General features: G+C 31.1%; 1 protein-coding gene, 1 long non-coding RNA gene and 1 pseudogene across 4 annotated transcripts; 1 reads left to right on the forward strand and 2 right to left on the reverse strand.

Moving 5' to 3' along the window:
• Positions 1-6,708: 6,708 nt before the first annotated feature.
• LOC111296351 (uncharacterized) lies at positions 6,709-9,764 on the reverse strand. Its single transcript, XM_022890611.2, has 6 exons — positions 9,519-9,764; positions 9,358-9,408; positions 8,293-8,344; positions 8,154-8,212; positions 7,955-8,000; positions 6,709-7,038 (listed from the first exon to the last, which is right to left on the reverse strand). Exons 1-6 carry the CDS (start codon positions 9,642-9,644, stop codon positions 6,896-6,898), a joined length of 477 nt encoding a protein of 158 aa, XP_022746346.2. The 5' UTR covers positions 9,645-9,764; the 3' UTR covers positions 6,709-6,895.
• A 686-nt stretch (positions 9,765-10,450) lies between these two features.
• On the forward strand, positions 10,451-11,214 carry LOC111297067 (dirigent protein 22 pseudogene; annotated as a pseudogene).
• A 1,434-nt stretch (positions 11,215-12,648) lies between these two features.
• LOC111297313 (uncharacterized) lies at positions 12,649-16,274 on the reverse strand. 3 transcript variants are annotated; one of them, XR_016326120.1, is made up of 5 exons: positions 16,016-16,274; positions 15,864-15,913; positions 14,746-15,062; positions 14,075-14,631; positions 12,649-13,194 (listed from the first exon to the last, which is right to left on the reverse strand). It is a non-coding gene; the product is annotated as an uncharacterized LOC111297313 (long non-coding RNA). The 3 variants fall into 3 exon arrangements; XR_016326121.1 differs by having other exon boundaries at positions 14,075-14,257; positions 16,016-16,272; XR_016326119.1 differs by having other exon boundaries at positions 14,075-15,062.
• Positions 16,275-16,420: the final 146 nt, after the last annotated feature.

Genomic DNA, 16,420 nt, shown 5'->3' on the forward strand with positions numbered 1-16,420 from the left:
TAATCTATCTGGCAATTATGGCAGCCATTAAGCATCACTATCGACACGGATCGATCAGGATTTCTGAGGGTTGCTAATGTACATCATTTAATGAATTTATAACAAACTACAGATCAGAAAAAAAAAGGCACCTCCATTTTATAAAATTTACCGTATATATATGTAAGCTTTGCCTCTTCTGTTTCATGTTGGGATCCATATTTTGTCTCACAACCCGTTTTGCAAGAGTTAAAGTCTGCCCGGAAATCACATGCAAAAAAATATTTAGTTTTTCTTTTCTCAATTCCTTTCAGCTATAGCTCTTTTGAATAGGAGAAATAGCTACTTGTATGTTGTTCCCGCAGGTAGGGTTCGAGAGGAAAACCAAAGATATCAATCGAAAATCCCATCCAAGAAACCCATAAATAATGAAAATTTGGAATTCTTTTGTTACATTTGGAGTTTTTCTAGAAGGCCAAGATTGCAATACCAATAACATTAAATGTGAATTTCACTTTATAAAGTAAAAGCCAATTCTAATATAAGATGGTGAAGCTGAACTACTAGACTGAGCAGCTGCATGCATAAAAAAATGAACGTCTTCCTGCTAGAAACTAAACCCCCAGGTTTCAGCAAGGTCACTTGAAGCAACATATATATATTTATATATAAAGTGTTTATTTTGAGAAAACAAAAATTGTTTTATCTGCCTAAAAAAACGTGCATACTGCCTAACAGATTCAGCAAAATGACAGAACCGGTTTGTGTAGCTCACTTCAAAACAGCTGCAATGAGGCTTTCTTGCTTTGAGTTACGATTTGAAGATTGCATGTCAATTTTTCAACTTCGAAGCAACTCCATTGTTGAAGCAATTCGTAATAGTAAGTTTGGACAAAAAATTTTGAAATTTTGGAACATTTTGAAATACATCAATCCAAAATAACAAAATTTGTAATTGTATTGATTGAATAATTACATTTTAGAAAGAAATTTTAAATATTAGAATTTGATAAGATAAAAAATAATTATAATTGATAAATAATGATATCAGAGATAGAAAAAGCATAATATTAAATTGCGATATGCATGTCATTTGTAAAAATGTGTAAATATTATTAATAATATAAAAATTAAAAATATATTTTATAATAAGTTTTTGTAGTTAAATTGAAAAAAAAAATTGTCTAAGAAAATATAATAAAGGAATTTCACAAATTTTATCCAAAAATCAAGAAATTTCACAAATTTTACCTCCTTAGTTGGAATTTTAAAAATCAAATTGAACCTTCAAAATTTTTTATTCAAATTCTAAAAATTTTGATAATTCTAATTTTAATTTTTACAATTCCAAAAATCTTTCTACAACCAAATGCACCGTAAAAATCTGTTAAGGAGCCCTTTCAAGCAACTGCTAACTTATCGATGAAATCTAGTCTTCTAGCGCCCTATTTCCAGTCCTGATTACGATGACATAGGTTATTCTCAATGCTTTTTTCCCGTTTATGCAGACATGCTTACTCAAAGGATTGTTGAAGTTAAAACTTTGCTCATCAGGTGTTATCTTATTGTTAGCTTCTTCATTTATTATCAATTAATTTTAAATTAAATACTTAATTTAGTATCAAAGAGGAAAGTTTCAAACGTGGAAAAAAGCAAACCCAAAGACGCTTGAGTTAACAAAGCAATTCAAGCTTGTATTTTAAGGGATTTATTTGCATTAAGTGTGAAAACATACAAGGAAGATTGGTATAAAACTTTCATTACATGTAGAATTAAGTATATTTTATATTCAAGTTAAGTCTTTTACTTATCGCATATTAGCTCTAGGTTGATTGGTTAACTAGGCATCGGAGCATTTTGTTTTGTTGTTTTTGTTTGTTACCTTTTTCAATTTATCACATGATATGTTTCTTTTTGCCTATACATGATAAGATAAGTTAAAGTCATATTATTCTACATGAATTAAATATTAAATTTTTTATAATTTTATATTCATGTTAGATTTCTTCACCTGTTATCAATTAATTTTAAATTAAATACTTAACACAAAACACAAACAAAATGATGCTCATATAAGAAATCAAAGAGATAATCATAAGTTCCTCCCAAAATTCTATTACCATTTGTTTTTCTTATAATTCATTTGTTCAGATTTTCAGTTTTGAGTTTTCTTTGTTTTTTAATCTAAAAATCCCATAAATTTTACCTAAATAATTATATTATATATATGTAAGTTGCCCTATCTCATGATAGACCTCCAAGCTATCTCTTTTCCAAGAAGCTAATGAGGGCGTGCATCCCTTTCAAAGATATCTTGAAAAGCTCTCAAAATGAAGTACATATCCTAAATCACCATTTCTATGTTCTCCTTTTACTTGGTTTTTTTTTTTCTTATTTTTTGGAAGGGTATAACGCTAATCTTCCCATACCAGCATCGAATTAACAGGAATTACGTGCATTTTATGCGATGGAACAACTCAAATAATTAAGAAATTTGTAAGAGAAGTCATCAACATTAAAACAAGTCCCAAAAATATAAGAGATGTCTTAGATTGGCCAATGATTGTATATTTTCACCTAACAAAATTTTAAGCATTCTCTAGAACGTTATCAATCCTAAATCATCATTTGTATATGTTCACGTTAATTAGTTAACATCACATCAAACCTAAATCATCATTTATTTATGGGTAGGTGATTTGAAAATTGAGTGTTAAATTCTTAATTTTTAACGAATAAAAATTCAATCCTGAAAATTTAAGAAAACAAAAACTTTTGCATAACCCAAATTTAATTTAAAAGGACTTAATTATACTGAAAAAGACTATTTGAAAAAATCTGAAAAATTGAACATCAAACAAAATTACTGAAGTTATCGATGAAATCTCCATTTGTAAACGAGGGTATTAGTTACTACTGAAGAAATGAACTATAAATTGTTTTTGTGAGGCAAAACAGATGCAAAAGCCTTTTAAAGAACTTACCATCATTTGTGGAAACCCTAAAAATTTTAGTCAAAATTATTAATGTGATTTTAACAGATGTTTAAAAATCGAAAAAAGCTTCATCAGTAGACTCTTCAAAGAGAGCAACACCAAATGGTACTTGATTAATTTCAACTTTACTTCAAAGATTTAGTATCTGTTAGGTGGGCCCTCAGAAACAAATAAGAGAAATTCTTTCTCCATGACTCTATCTACTAATGTCTAAGATAATAATAATGAGACAGTAAATCTAACCCTTAACTCAATTATTTCATGTAATCACTCTTAATAAATGTTATCTATCACGTATAAAGTTCAAAATTCAATACCTGTAATTTTTTTTATCTCCAAATTATAGTCACCTTTATAAAATAATAATAATAATAAATAATTACATAGTCACCACTGTCTTTCCACCTATGCTCTTCTTTTTCATTCAAATCTAACTAACCTCTCCATTATCTATATCTGTATATGCTCCAATATTAGATTACCATCTCCATTGCCAAGAAAATGCAATCTCCAAAATCCCATCTTGGAAGGGAGAAAAAAAATACCAATCCTATATCTTACTATTGTTGGAAACACAATTATTTAAAAGAGACCTAAACCTAATCAGTGCACCAAGTTAATCTAGTAATAATATCCAAGTATTTGATGGAGGATAACATTGAAATATAAGAACAATATATATATAGTACTGTTTAAGAAAAACTAAGAATACCAAAGAATTCTTTTTTCCAAGTTCACTGTGTGGTAGCAATCATCAAAAGGGCGATAATAAGAATAAGGTATTTATGGTGGCATCAGGACAAAATTGATGAAAGGATGCTTGGAAAGACAATACATATAAAGACATTGCAACTCACTGATATCCAGTAATTGAAAACTGTAAATACTGCTACTAGTACTATATATATTTTTTAACGTCTAGCTCAGTAACTTGGCTAGGGCACACCTCACCGACCAATGCGGTATGGGGAAAAGACCTTTCTACCCTAGTATTAAGTTAGATAATCCACATAATTAACATGCAACAAAGGGGCAAATTGGACCATTCGAAATTATATACTTTCAAAATAGGGTGGTGCCTTTGTTTCTTTTTTTTTTTTTTTACCTGCTTTGAATGAGAAATCAAAGGACACTATCAGAGTCAAGAGTGTTAACATCAACCCCAACTATCTAGGGACCCATAAGTAAATGTAGAAGAGGGGGCATGTGATCAGGAAGGATGATCAAAAGAGGCAAATAAATTAAAGACGACTGAGTACACACATTATCATTTGGACCACTTTTTTTCCCTCCATTGCTCTCTATATTTATACCAGAGAGGAGACCAGTGGAATTCAAGAAACATCGGCCCACACCCCAATAAAGTTTCGAAGCGAGGTTGACAGTTTATACGGTAGCTCACCTTATGTTAACCTGCCTAGTAGGTGCAAACTACAAACCTCACACAACTAGGAGAGTCCCCCACCCTTCCCCTTTCATAGTCTCTACCGGGTGGAGAGTTCTGGGATGTAGGGTTAGCATTTTGCAATAAATGCCACCAAACTTATAGGCCATGTGGGAGGATCCAAAGCCTTTGTTTGGCTAGCTACCGCCTCAATTTGATTTAAGGAATTGAAGATATAGATATGCAACTTATTTTGAATATCCAAGTCACGTTCTCAGACGGTCAATAGTATCTATGATAATAATATAACCAAACATGTTTTCGGATATCTTATTCCTTTCAGCCTATACATGAATTAGGATAAATTTTTAGACACTCATCCTTTTAAGAAGAAATGAGATTCTCAGTCTGAACTAAGCAGATGACATTACTGCAATATCAAAACCCAGTAAAGAGATACAAGATTGCCCACTAAAATCATTAGTAATCCTTCAAAATCTCCTAATTCAAACAAACTTTTAATTTCTCATTACTTCTTACTCCTATTCTCTTTCTTTTGCTTTCTACCTTTGCTTTATTTCTCTTCTAACATTGTTTTCAAGAGCTTTCTAAACACTCAAATCCACGTATGAAATAATACCCATAATTAAATTGACTAGGATCCATGTTTTTCTGTAACCATAAACTGTTGAGTTTTACCGAATAATGAAAGCATCTAATTCATAATTGCACAAGTTTCAGTCAATTGGCCCCAAATGCAGCACAATGGGCAATATATAACCAAAGTAATCAACATAATAATGAATTATAACAGAAATCCAGAACTATCTGATATTGTAAGGGCCACCAACTGTCATTAATGAACTTGTTCCGAAGCATATACCTAATATTAATTAATCATAATAAAAGGAGCAAACCTAGCAATGACTATTGCTGATTGTAATAATATCTTAAACCAATTAAATTTTGCACTTGCTTATACAACAGAAAAAGCCCCACATATGTTACTTTAACAATGAGAAATAAGTAGCAAAGATCTGTGCAAACAGATGGAAAGCAATGACTATAATTTCATATTCACTATATGCCAAGCAAGATGGGGCCTACAGATCCCTACTTGGTTTGCTTCTGCATAAATATGATCCGCCTAAAAAGACCATTTTTATATAAAATATTTCTAGGAACCGTTATTTATTAAAAAAAAAATCTAAATCTAATACAAGAGCCAGACCTAGTAAATTGCCATCACTTCACTCAAAAAGGTTTAAATGCATGAACGTCATAAGATAACTAAGTCCAGACAACTCATTGAATCTGGTCTGGTCCACTGCCCAAACCTGTTGCCAGGCAGCATTGCACAAGTAAAATTTTCTTCCGTTTCTATATCAATTTTTGTTGTACACCTGATAAGAGTAACTGTAAGTTGCCTCTTTAAGGACTAGATGCATTTAAAGATGACTACTATGCAAATCAAGTAACAGCTATGGCTTCCACATTCATTTACTATACAATCCTGACTAATTTGTATAGGAAGCTTGCAAGCTTACACGAGCATCTGGAATGCAACCCTGAGATATAATAAACTAGTAAGCTTTACACATGCATTTTTAACCGTGGCAGTTGCTGTTTGTACCAATACACAAGGCAACTGGCATCAACCGAAACTTGTTCAGAGTAGTTTTTATAGTTCTCAAATTTAATAAATAGTGGTACTCTATTCCACAGATATTTAGAAGTTTTTGGATGTAGAAAACTGGAGATTCACATATGCTAACAGTTTTAGTATCATATCTATATTTTTTAGCTGGAAAATTCAGCACATAATCTCTTAAAAGAATACCCTATGAAAATGATTAAAGTTTTAAATATTTTAAGTAAATTCTAGTGATACAGCCAGTAAGAACTAATCCTGACATTGCATTACCATCTCTTAACAACCCTGAAATTTCCCACCAAGATGGCAACAGAATTGAGCTGTTTATATCAACGACTAATCTAGCCAAACATGAGTTTGGCACTATGCTCAATTAGCCAATTTTACGAATTTCCAGAATTACAGCTAAAATCAGTAATAGATTCATCCAAATCTGATAAGCCCCGCTTGTTGTTTAGAACAGATTTTCTAAACTCTATCTTAAAGCATACAGCATCCTTGTAGGTATAACATCCAACCAAAGAATGGAAGCGATGGCATCTGGGAGTTCATTAATAAGATATTAAGAGAGACTTCTTGTTTTTCCTTCAGTAAATGATATCGATACACCAATAAATTCCACAAGATAAGATGTCAGTATGATGTAATTAGGATGTTACTAACCTCACATAAAAATAAGCAATAATGCAACCAAATGAAAAAAAATCTTAATAAGATACTACTACTATTATTTATTAACTTCAGAAGTATACACATTCGTCACTTGAAGGGAAAAAGAAAATAAAAAATTACAAAAAAAACCAAAAGTTCCATGCGCATAGGTATTGTATTGCTTACATAACTGATGAAAATAGAATCTCTAGAAAATGCACCAGCAAGGAGTCATCTTAGCCTTTCTTGTTGACTCCGAGTAGTGTAGGTCTCCTCAATGTGTCGCGTGAGGAGTGAAATTCCATAATGTGAGGCACTTGAGGCAGCATAATAGGAAGTCACAGTGAGTTGTGCAAACTTTGGAAGTGCATAACCTAAAAATTCACATATCAACAGCAAATTAAAGTCTATATAGATCACACAAACACACAAAAAGTGATAATCATTAAAAAATACATTCTAGTTCTCAAGATTGGTGCTGACAGGAGTAGTCATTGCAACTTAAATGGAACTGTAAACCCAGTCTTAAGCATAAACTACCTAGATTGCCAAATTGAGTCACTACAAATGAAACATAACTTAACCACAAAACATGAATCTCAAACCAAGGAGCCTTGTCTCTCAGATTTCACAAGAAAACAAATAGATAAGTAGGATGAAACTTTCTGGCAAAGAATAAACGTGTCTTCTAAAAATCTTTAAGGTAAAAATAGGACAAGGCTAGAAAGGTACGAGGAGACTAACTTAAGACTCAAATGCTAACTGCAAGAAGCCACTTGCTAAATGCTTTGACAGACAACAGCAGCCTACTACCTATTTAGCTTTTTAACTAAATAATTAATCCAATGGCATGGTGAATTCATGGACAAACATTGCATGTTCTACTTAACGCATGATGTGCAAGGGAAGTGTGCTGGTTAAAAGCGGGTGTGAATAGCAGAGTAATTCATAAAAGAGAAAATATGATTTAAGTCCTACCAGAGTACCAGCATACTTGAATGATTACCAATTATATAACAAAGGAATTAGAATTACCTGTTGTTGATACTGACGATGAAAGTTTATTGTACTTTTTTCTAAATTATCATTAATGGGTTATCTGTTGTAAATCTTTGATAAGTTTTTCCTAAATTAATATGTTTAATTGCTCTTTCCTACTTGAAGCGGAAGGTAAAAACTTGAAAAAAGAAAAAACTTTGCACAAATAAGATCAAGCTTTGTTATCCAAGTTGAGAATTATCTTATAAGTTACAACTACTTCATATCTGGAGTGAAAGGGCACACTCATACCTCCAAATGCTGCACTGGCGCCTGAAAACATCAGCAGCAGAGGAATCTGTCAACAAAGAAGATAACAGAATTCAATTAAGTAAGCTTTAGAAGATGCAAATAAAAGCATTCTACCAGCCATGTAAAAGGGAAAAATGAGTTAGAGAATTGTCACAGTTTGAAAGCATTGGAATGCAATTAGAACACAGAAGGGGCATACCCCAGTTACAAATGGGAGCCACTTTGGTCCCTTAATGTGATTCTGAAGGAATGGGATCCCTGAAAATAGAAAATCATAAGAGATGTGCATGCAAAAGCCAAAATGCAAATCTTATGAAGACAAAGGAGGCCAATAATACCTGTGTTGAAACCATGTACCGCACTAAGCATTCCCCCAATACCAGAGCCAGCCTATTTGAAAACAAATAAAATAAGTACAATTAGCTAAGCAGTAAACACTATTGAGCAAAAAAATAAATTTAAGTATTTAAAAAAAGGTAAATACGAAAATATATGCAACAAATGTCATAATAATCTACAATCTTTCTGCACATTAACTTAATTCACAAACAGTCCACCGTAAAATGATTGCCATCTTATGGTTATGGTCTACACTATGATGATCTAGAGCAAGAAGCAGCGCAATAGACTAGATTGAAAGTAACCATATTTTTTCCCACCTCTAAAAACATAGATCCTCTGAAAAAAGTCATTAGTACAATCTATAATTTTCAATTAATATACATAGTTTCTTATTATAAACCAAATTAAAGGATTTCATCATAACAAGACTAAATTGATTGATAATGGTATCTAGAAATAGAACTAGAATGATTCAATTGCAGAAACATAAATTTTATTTTCAAATCTCAAAAGGCGTGTTCCAACTTGCATAGACACCAACTACTTATCCTCCTTTTTTTTTGTTTTATTTATACATATAAAAAACCATTGGGCTTGAGCTACACATTAAGTGGTAGAGGTCGCACATCCCATAACCCCCAAATTCCATCTCCTCAAGATCCAAACATGAAACCTCCATATTGAAAATTCAAGTTCTAACCATTGAAGGTATGCCCTTATTCTCTTTTTTTTTAAAGTGTGGCTAGTAGCAGAATCCTATTAGATATGAAAAAGAATAGCAGAGAAACACTTTCTAACTAGTCTAAGCTTGGAAATAATAGTTATCAAATCTCAGCTAAGGTTTACAGATTTCCAGTACAAAAACAAAGAACCATGAACCTTCTGCTCAACCGAAGGACCAATAACACAGGCAAGTAGCCCTAAACTACAAATGAGAACATTGGATTATATATACATACATATATATTTCTTCCCGTTTTCTCTTTTAGTTTGAAAGTAGAACAAAAGAAAAACGATTTAATCAAAGAAAAGATGATCCAAAGAGGAGGAAAAGAACTGACCACTGCAGTGGCATCATGTAAAACTGAAGTAATTGTCCATTCAGCTTTGTCCTGTTAAAAATAAATAAATTAATAAAAACAGAATCCCATAGTCAAATCTTTTGAGTTACAAAATAGAGAGAAAAAGAAAAGAAAAAGAAAGAGAGAGATGAATCGATTACGGAATCAGGGTTTAAGAGAGAGAGACAACGAGGGCAACGAGCGGAACCTAAGCCAGGTTTGATGGTTGGATCATGATAGAGATTCCCATTCCTTAGTTTTTCCTCGTATACCTCTCTTGTCCCCATTATCCCAAACTCCCAAACCTTCTCTTCTTAAATTTTGATTTCTGTCCTGTTTTCACCGCTCCCAACTCCCAACTCCCCACTCCCAACTCCCAACAGATTGCCTTCGATCTTTCAGTCGTGTTGAAACCTGAATGCCACCTGATTTGGGCTGTGATCTTTTATAGACCAACTTTTCCTTTGGATCTCCTTGACCCAACTCCAAAGCAAGAAAGATGGTTGTGGGCTACATGGTTAGACCCAATCAGGAGAACCCAACCCAAGGCCAGGTTAAAATCGTCATTGTCACTAGTGGTTTGCTTATGTACACATAAATTAATAATACAAAAATGGTTAAGCTTAGTGACATGATTAATGTTTCTTGTGTTTTCTATTCATCAAAAACTTTAGATTTTTTTTGAAAAAATTAAATTTGTTGATGTGACATTATTTTGGTTACATCACACGAATATTTTTCACAATAATTGATTATTTTGTTTTAAATAATAAATTTATTTTTTATTAATTATAATTATAATAATTTTTTAAAATAATTACAATTATAATAATAATTTATAATCCAGAAAGCATAAAATTTAGCCGTTGAAAAAATAAATTGAGATTTTAAAAAAGCCCAAATATGCAGCCAATTAATAAAAAAAATCACGATAACCTACTACTTAATCAAAATTACGTCACATCATTGAATTTATCGATTGAATATTTACACGGTTGATGATTGTTCTCAATCCAATATTTAATAAAAATACAAAGATTAAATTAGCTGAAATGGAGACGAATTTTCAACCTATTTGCTTGTAAACATCATTAGTTCATTAATTTAACCTAACCATTTGATCTAGAGTTTTCTTACCAAATCTCTATATATTATTTTCCAAGTCAATGTAAACAGTAATACTTCATGTCATCTTGCGTATAATTTTCAATTTTCAGGCACTTACACAGCCGATTTATCCTCTCAATCATGGCGAAGATCCTCCTAAAACTCTCCTCCACTGTCCCCTTCGTCCTCACAATTCTCTCATTCTTCTCAATCTTCGCCATCATAGAATCAAAGCCTTTCTCCCGAAACCTATCCCCCATCATCCCTAGCGCTGAAGAGAGAGAAACTAAGCCACCTCCACTTCTACTTTCATGACATAGTCATTGGTAAAAACCCAACCTCTATCACTGTAGCCCAAGCACCCACAACAAACGCCTCGTCACCCTTTGGTGCGGTGGTGATGATTGATGACCCTTTGACGATCAACCCCGATTTCAACTCCAAACTTGTTGGCAAAGCACAAGGGATTTATGCTTACACATCACAAACTGAAGTTAGCGTATTAATGGCATATAACTTTGCTTTCATGGAAGGGAAATATCATGGCAGCAATCTTAGCGTTTTGGGGCGTAACTCGGTGTTGTTTCCTGTCAGAGAATTGCCGGTCGTTGGTGGGAGCGGGGTTTTCAGGTTTGCTCGTGGCTATGCCGAAGCAAGGACTCATTCATTTGATTCCAAGACCGGGAATGCTGTTGTGGAATATGATGTCTATGTTTTTCATTATTAATAAATGAGCTAATCTGTTTGCTATTTGATTGGATTTTCTCTCATTTAAAGCACCGGCTTTGCCTTTGTTTGATCACATTTATGTCAATAAAAGTTAATTAAAATCATTTATAGCTATTAAAAAAGAATTGAATTGGTTTTTATGGTTAATCAGCCTTTTTTTTTTTTGGAAACCAAAATCTAAAGGATAATTGGGAATGAAGTTTGTAAGTGTTAGAAATTAAATGCAAGTGTTGTGAGAATCCAAAAATTGATTATTATATGTCTCAGTTGTGGGGAAATGGATGAGAATGTTGCTACTAGAAAAATTTAAAAAAAAAATAACCTTTACCATTAGAATTTTTTGTCGGATTGATTCCATTTGTTTCGTATAAAATAATTTATGAAAATTGATTTTTAAAAAATATTTATATTTTATAGATTGAAAAATATTTTTTGTTATTTAGATGAATTAATAAAAAAAATTTTCGTTGTTTGGTTATTTTTTGAAAATTTTTTTTCAAATAATATTAATTTAACTATTAAAATATTAAAAATTACTCATTATTAAAATATATTGAAATTAATTATTATTTAAATTATTAATATTAAACAATAATTAAATTTTAATAATAATATTTAATATTAAAATATTATGTTAATATAAAAAAATACTTAAAATAAAACTACTTATTATTCTTTATATTTATTCATATAATATTATTTATTAATATATTATAATATAATATTAGTTATTTATTAATATAATATTATAATATTATTTATAAGTAAAATTAATACTCAAAAATTTTGATAAATAATTATACTCATAGACAACTATTTTTCAAAAAATATTTTTCTTTTTTCAAATCCATAAGACAAATTTTACAAAAAAAACCTCATTTTTCATTAACCAATAAATCATTTTTCGTTAACCAATCAATTTTCTATTAAACAAATATCTAAAAATGTAAAAATTATTTTTTGAAAATCATTTTTCACGAAATAAACAGAACTTAATATTTCGTTGGTATTAATATTAACGATAGATTTAGCAACCAAAAAATTTAATCTGTGATAACCAAGTCAATAATGCTATTCTATCGATAATAAATAAAATTCATTGGTAAATATCAATGTAATTATTACCTACGTATTTATCGAGATAAATTTTTATTGATAATTACCAATGAATTTTATTGACAATAAAATCTGTTGATAATAAGCTTCAAAATTATCACAAAAAATTTTTTTTTTGTCAATAATCCTTCAATAATAATCAAAATTTCGCCAATAATAATGAAATTCCATGTTAATTTCGTCAATAAAATTATAGTTTCATTAATAATTTAAATAAAAATCTTTATAATTATTCAAAAAACCTATAATTATTTAAGAAATCTGTAAATTACAATTTAAACATGTGTAATTACTTAGATATTTTATTATTATTAATTAAAATATCAAATCCAGATAATATCCATCAAGCATCTATCAAATACATCATCAAAGATCCATAGAACATCCACAGCATCCATAAAACATCATAAAATATCTATCCATAAAACATCAATAACATTCATCAAATACTTCATTCAAATAAAAAAAAAAAAAATACTGTGCTACTACTACACCTCTTAATCCATAATCATCGTTGTTGTTATCAGGTTTGGAAAATTGTGATGGTAGTCTAGACTTCATCAACTGCATCATTTGATCCACGAATAACCTAAGCTCTGCCTTCAGCTTAGCCCTCAACTTATCAATTCGTTTGTCTATCTGAGGCTGACGAGCTTGAGAAAGCAAATGTGATGGACCATAAACGAAGTGAGATGATTCTGCTGCAGCAATGAACTGAATTGAGTGAAGAAGATCCCTAGATCTATTTGCTGATCCAAAACTATATACACTAGTGTGTGTAGCTTCAACCCCTCCAATAGCTTTAGTCCATGCTTGTGGATCAAAGTCTAGATGATTGGAACAGTCTTCACTGTATTTCTAAGATAATGCAACAACATAGTTTTTCTACAAAAATTTTAAAACAATAATCACTACCATAGGACTTATATAGTTCACTAAAATATCACAACTTCAAACAATTTATAACGTCAATATTTGATTGTTACATACTTTACAAAGTCATTGCATTTCAATATACACAAAACATTATCTAGTTAAATACAAGATTTCTTACAATGTTTTGGCCTTCAATTACTTTACTATATACTTCATCAAGAATCACAATACACAAACAAAATTACAAATGAAAATACACAATAATTTTCACCTTTCAAAAATATGATCTTATCTAGATACGTAAAGACCTTTTACAAATAACTAGTCATCATAATACACTATTAACATAGTTCATCGATAATCACAATAAACAACCATCAGACTAGTGTAAAATACTAATATACGATAAAGATAGTTGATCAACAATCATAGTACACAACCGTCATCATATTTCAAAATACGCAAAAATTTTTACATTTCACAAATATCATCTAATCGCAATACACTATAAAGATATTTAAGCAACAATCACAATACACAACCACAATCACAAAGTAAATTACACAATAATTTTCACTTCTCACAAAGTCTTAGCATCACAAAAACGTACAAGATATTATCAATTTCAATAAAATAAGGCAGCAATTTTAAATTATCCACAGTCATCGGATAGTCATATAAACTGACAACTCTAAACTTATTATCAACAAAATCACTACGTCCTCCTGAACGTCTGTGAATGCGATTGAAAAATTTTGTAAAGGTGGGTTCTCATTGCAACTCAAGTGACTGCATTCGTTTAGACACACTCAATGAAACATGTAACAATACAACTTATATAATTTATTGACATTTGATGATAAAAATAACTTGTGAAAAAAGATCATACCATTCTTTTTCTATGAACAGGAAAAGCAACTGATCCACCAGTGTGCTTCGTAATAATTCTTTCTTTTTGTGTTCCACATTTTGTTTGGCTTTGGCGGAGATGTTTTGTCATTTGGGAGTGCTCCATACATTCTTAATAAGAGTATCCCAAATTGGAGCTGTGATCCATCTCTGTTTCATACATCTGCAATCTATGATGTTATCAACTCCACACTCTTTTATTGTCAATTCTCTCTCATCGAACAATAAGTCTTTCAATCTATTTTTTGAAATATTGTTACATGTTCATTGAACAAGTTCATCATCCGACTCAACCCACTGATATTTTTTCTAACATAATAAATATGAATATAATAACTCGTTGACAATAATTTGAACTTCCAATTCAAATCAAATAAAAATATATACCAAAAAACATATCCATTTACTACTTTAAATTTATTAAACATCATAACCTTAACTGACGTAGGTACTTTACCTCATGTCGGCCAAGAATCAGTATAATTCGCTTGAATTATTCCTAAAATTGTTGAGTTAACTAATGATTGCTCAATACAACTACCAACATCCATTTGTTAGTAAGATTAGTTTAATTGAACGCATTTATTAAAAAACAAATAACAATAAGAAAACAATTAATACTTTTCTCCTAACGGAGTAATCCACACTCACTTCTTTGGATTTGTAGGAGTTGGTAACCCTTTGTTTGCCTCTTAGTCCTCTGCCTTGTTGTTGTCCCTTCTTTTTCTCCAACTAGTGGATCATTGGCTAATCTTGGATTGACGTCATGCTCCGTCGATGGATCATCCATCATCAGTGTTGGAGGTGACCAATATAGTTGATCATACTGCATCTGTGCTGACGTTGACCCATATGGTGGATTATGCTATATCGGTTTGATGATGACTCGAAATGTAAATCACCTCTCATGGATCTTACTCTATAACCACTTCGATTAAGAGTACTTTTTGCACGACGTCTCATCATAACTATCATATAGAACAAAAACATGTCATAAGTATTCCAATAACACAAAGAAAAAAATACACATATATAATATTACTTTAATAATCAAGATTAAATGAAAAGAGTCATTACTACAATCTATAATTTTCAATTAATATACATACTTTCTTATTATAAACAAAATTAAAGGATTCCATCATAACATGACCAAATTGATTGATAATGGTATCTAGAAATAGAACTAGAATGATTCAATTGCAGAAACAAATTTTATTTTCAAATCTCAAAAGGTATTTTCCAACTTGCATAAACACCAACTATTTAACCTCCTTTTTTTTATACATATAAAAAACCTTTGGGCTTGAGCTACACATTGAGTGGTAGAGGTCTTAAGTCCCATAACCCTATATTCCATCACCTCAAGATTCAAACATGAAACCTCCAAATTGAAAATTCAAGTTCTAAACATTAAAGGTATGCCCTTATTTTTTTTTTTTTTAAATTGTGGCTTAGATATGAAAAAGTAAAGCATAGTAACACTTTCTAACTAGTCTAAGCTTGGAAATAATGGTTATCAAATCTCAACTAAAGGTTTACAGCTTTCCAGTATAAAAACAAAAAACCATGAACCTTCTGCTCAACCAAAAGACCAATAACATAGGCAAGTAGCCCTAAACTACAAATGAGAACATTAGGTTATATATATACATATATATATATATATGTTTCTTCCCATTTTCTGTTTTAGTTTGAAAGTAAAACAAAAAAAAAAAAAACGATTTAATTAAAGAAAATATGATCCAAAGAGGAGGAAAAGAACTGACCACTACAGTAGCATCATGTAAAACTGAAGTAAATGCCATTCGGCTTTGTCCTGTTAAAAATAAATAAATTAATAAAAAAGAATCCAGTAATCATATCTTTTGAGTTACAAAACAGAGAGAAAAAGAAAAAGAGAGAGAGATGAATCGATTACGGAATCAAGGTTTAAGAGACAGAGTCAACGAGGGCAACAAGCGGAACCTAAGCCAGGGTTGATGGTTGGATCATGGTACAGAATCTCATTCCTTAGTTTTTCCTCGTATACCTCTCTCGTCCTATTATCCCAAACTCCCAAACCTTCTCTTCTTAAATTTTGATTTCTGTCCTATTTTCCCAGCTCCCAACTCCAACCCAGAACTCAGAACATATTGCTTTCGATGTTTCTGTCGTGTTGAAACCTGAATGCCACCTGTTTTGGGTTGTGACTTTTTATAGACCAACTTTTTCTATAGATCTCCTTGGCCCAATTCCTAAGCGAGAAAGAGGGTTGTGGGCTACATGGTTAGACCCAATCAAGAGAACCCAACCCAAGGCCAGGTTAAAATCGTCATTTTAATTA

The sequence above is a fragment of the Durio zibethinus genome, chromosome 12 (genome assembly GCF_047325235.1).
Source record: "Durio zibethinus cultivar Kanyao isolate XHJ-2024 chromosome 12, ASM4732523v1, whole genome shotgun sequence".
NCBI classification, from domain to species: Eukaryota; Viridiplantae; Streptophyta; class Magnoliopsida; order Malvales; family Malvaceae; genus Durio; species Durio zibethinus.

Coding starts and splice junctions, on each gene's coding strand:
- LOC111296351 (XM_022890611.2), bottom strand. CDS start 9,644: ATGGGGACAAGAGAGGTATACGAGGAAAAACTAAGGAATGGGAATCTC. Junction 8,001..8,153: donor GGCTCCCATTTGTAACTGGG/GTATGCCCCTTC, acceptor CTTTGTTGACAG/ATTCCTCTGCTGCTGATGTT. Junction 7,039..7,954: donor CGCCAGTGCAGCATTTGGAG/GTATGAGTGTGC, acceptor GTGAATTTTTAG/GTTATGCACTTCCAAAGTTT.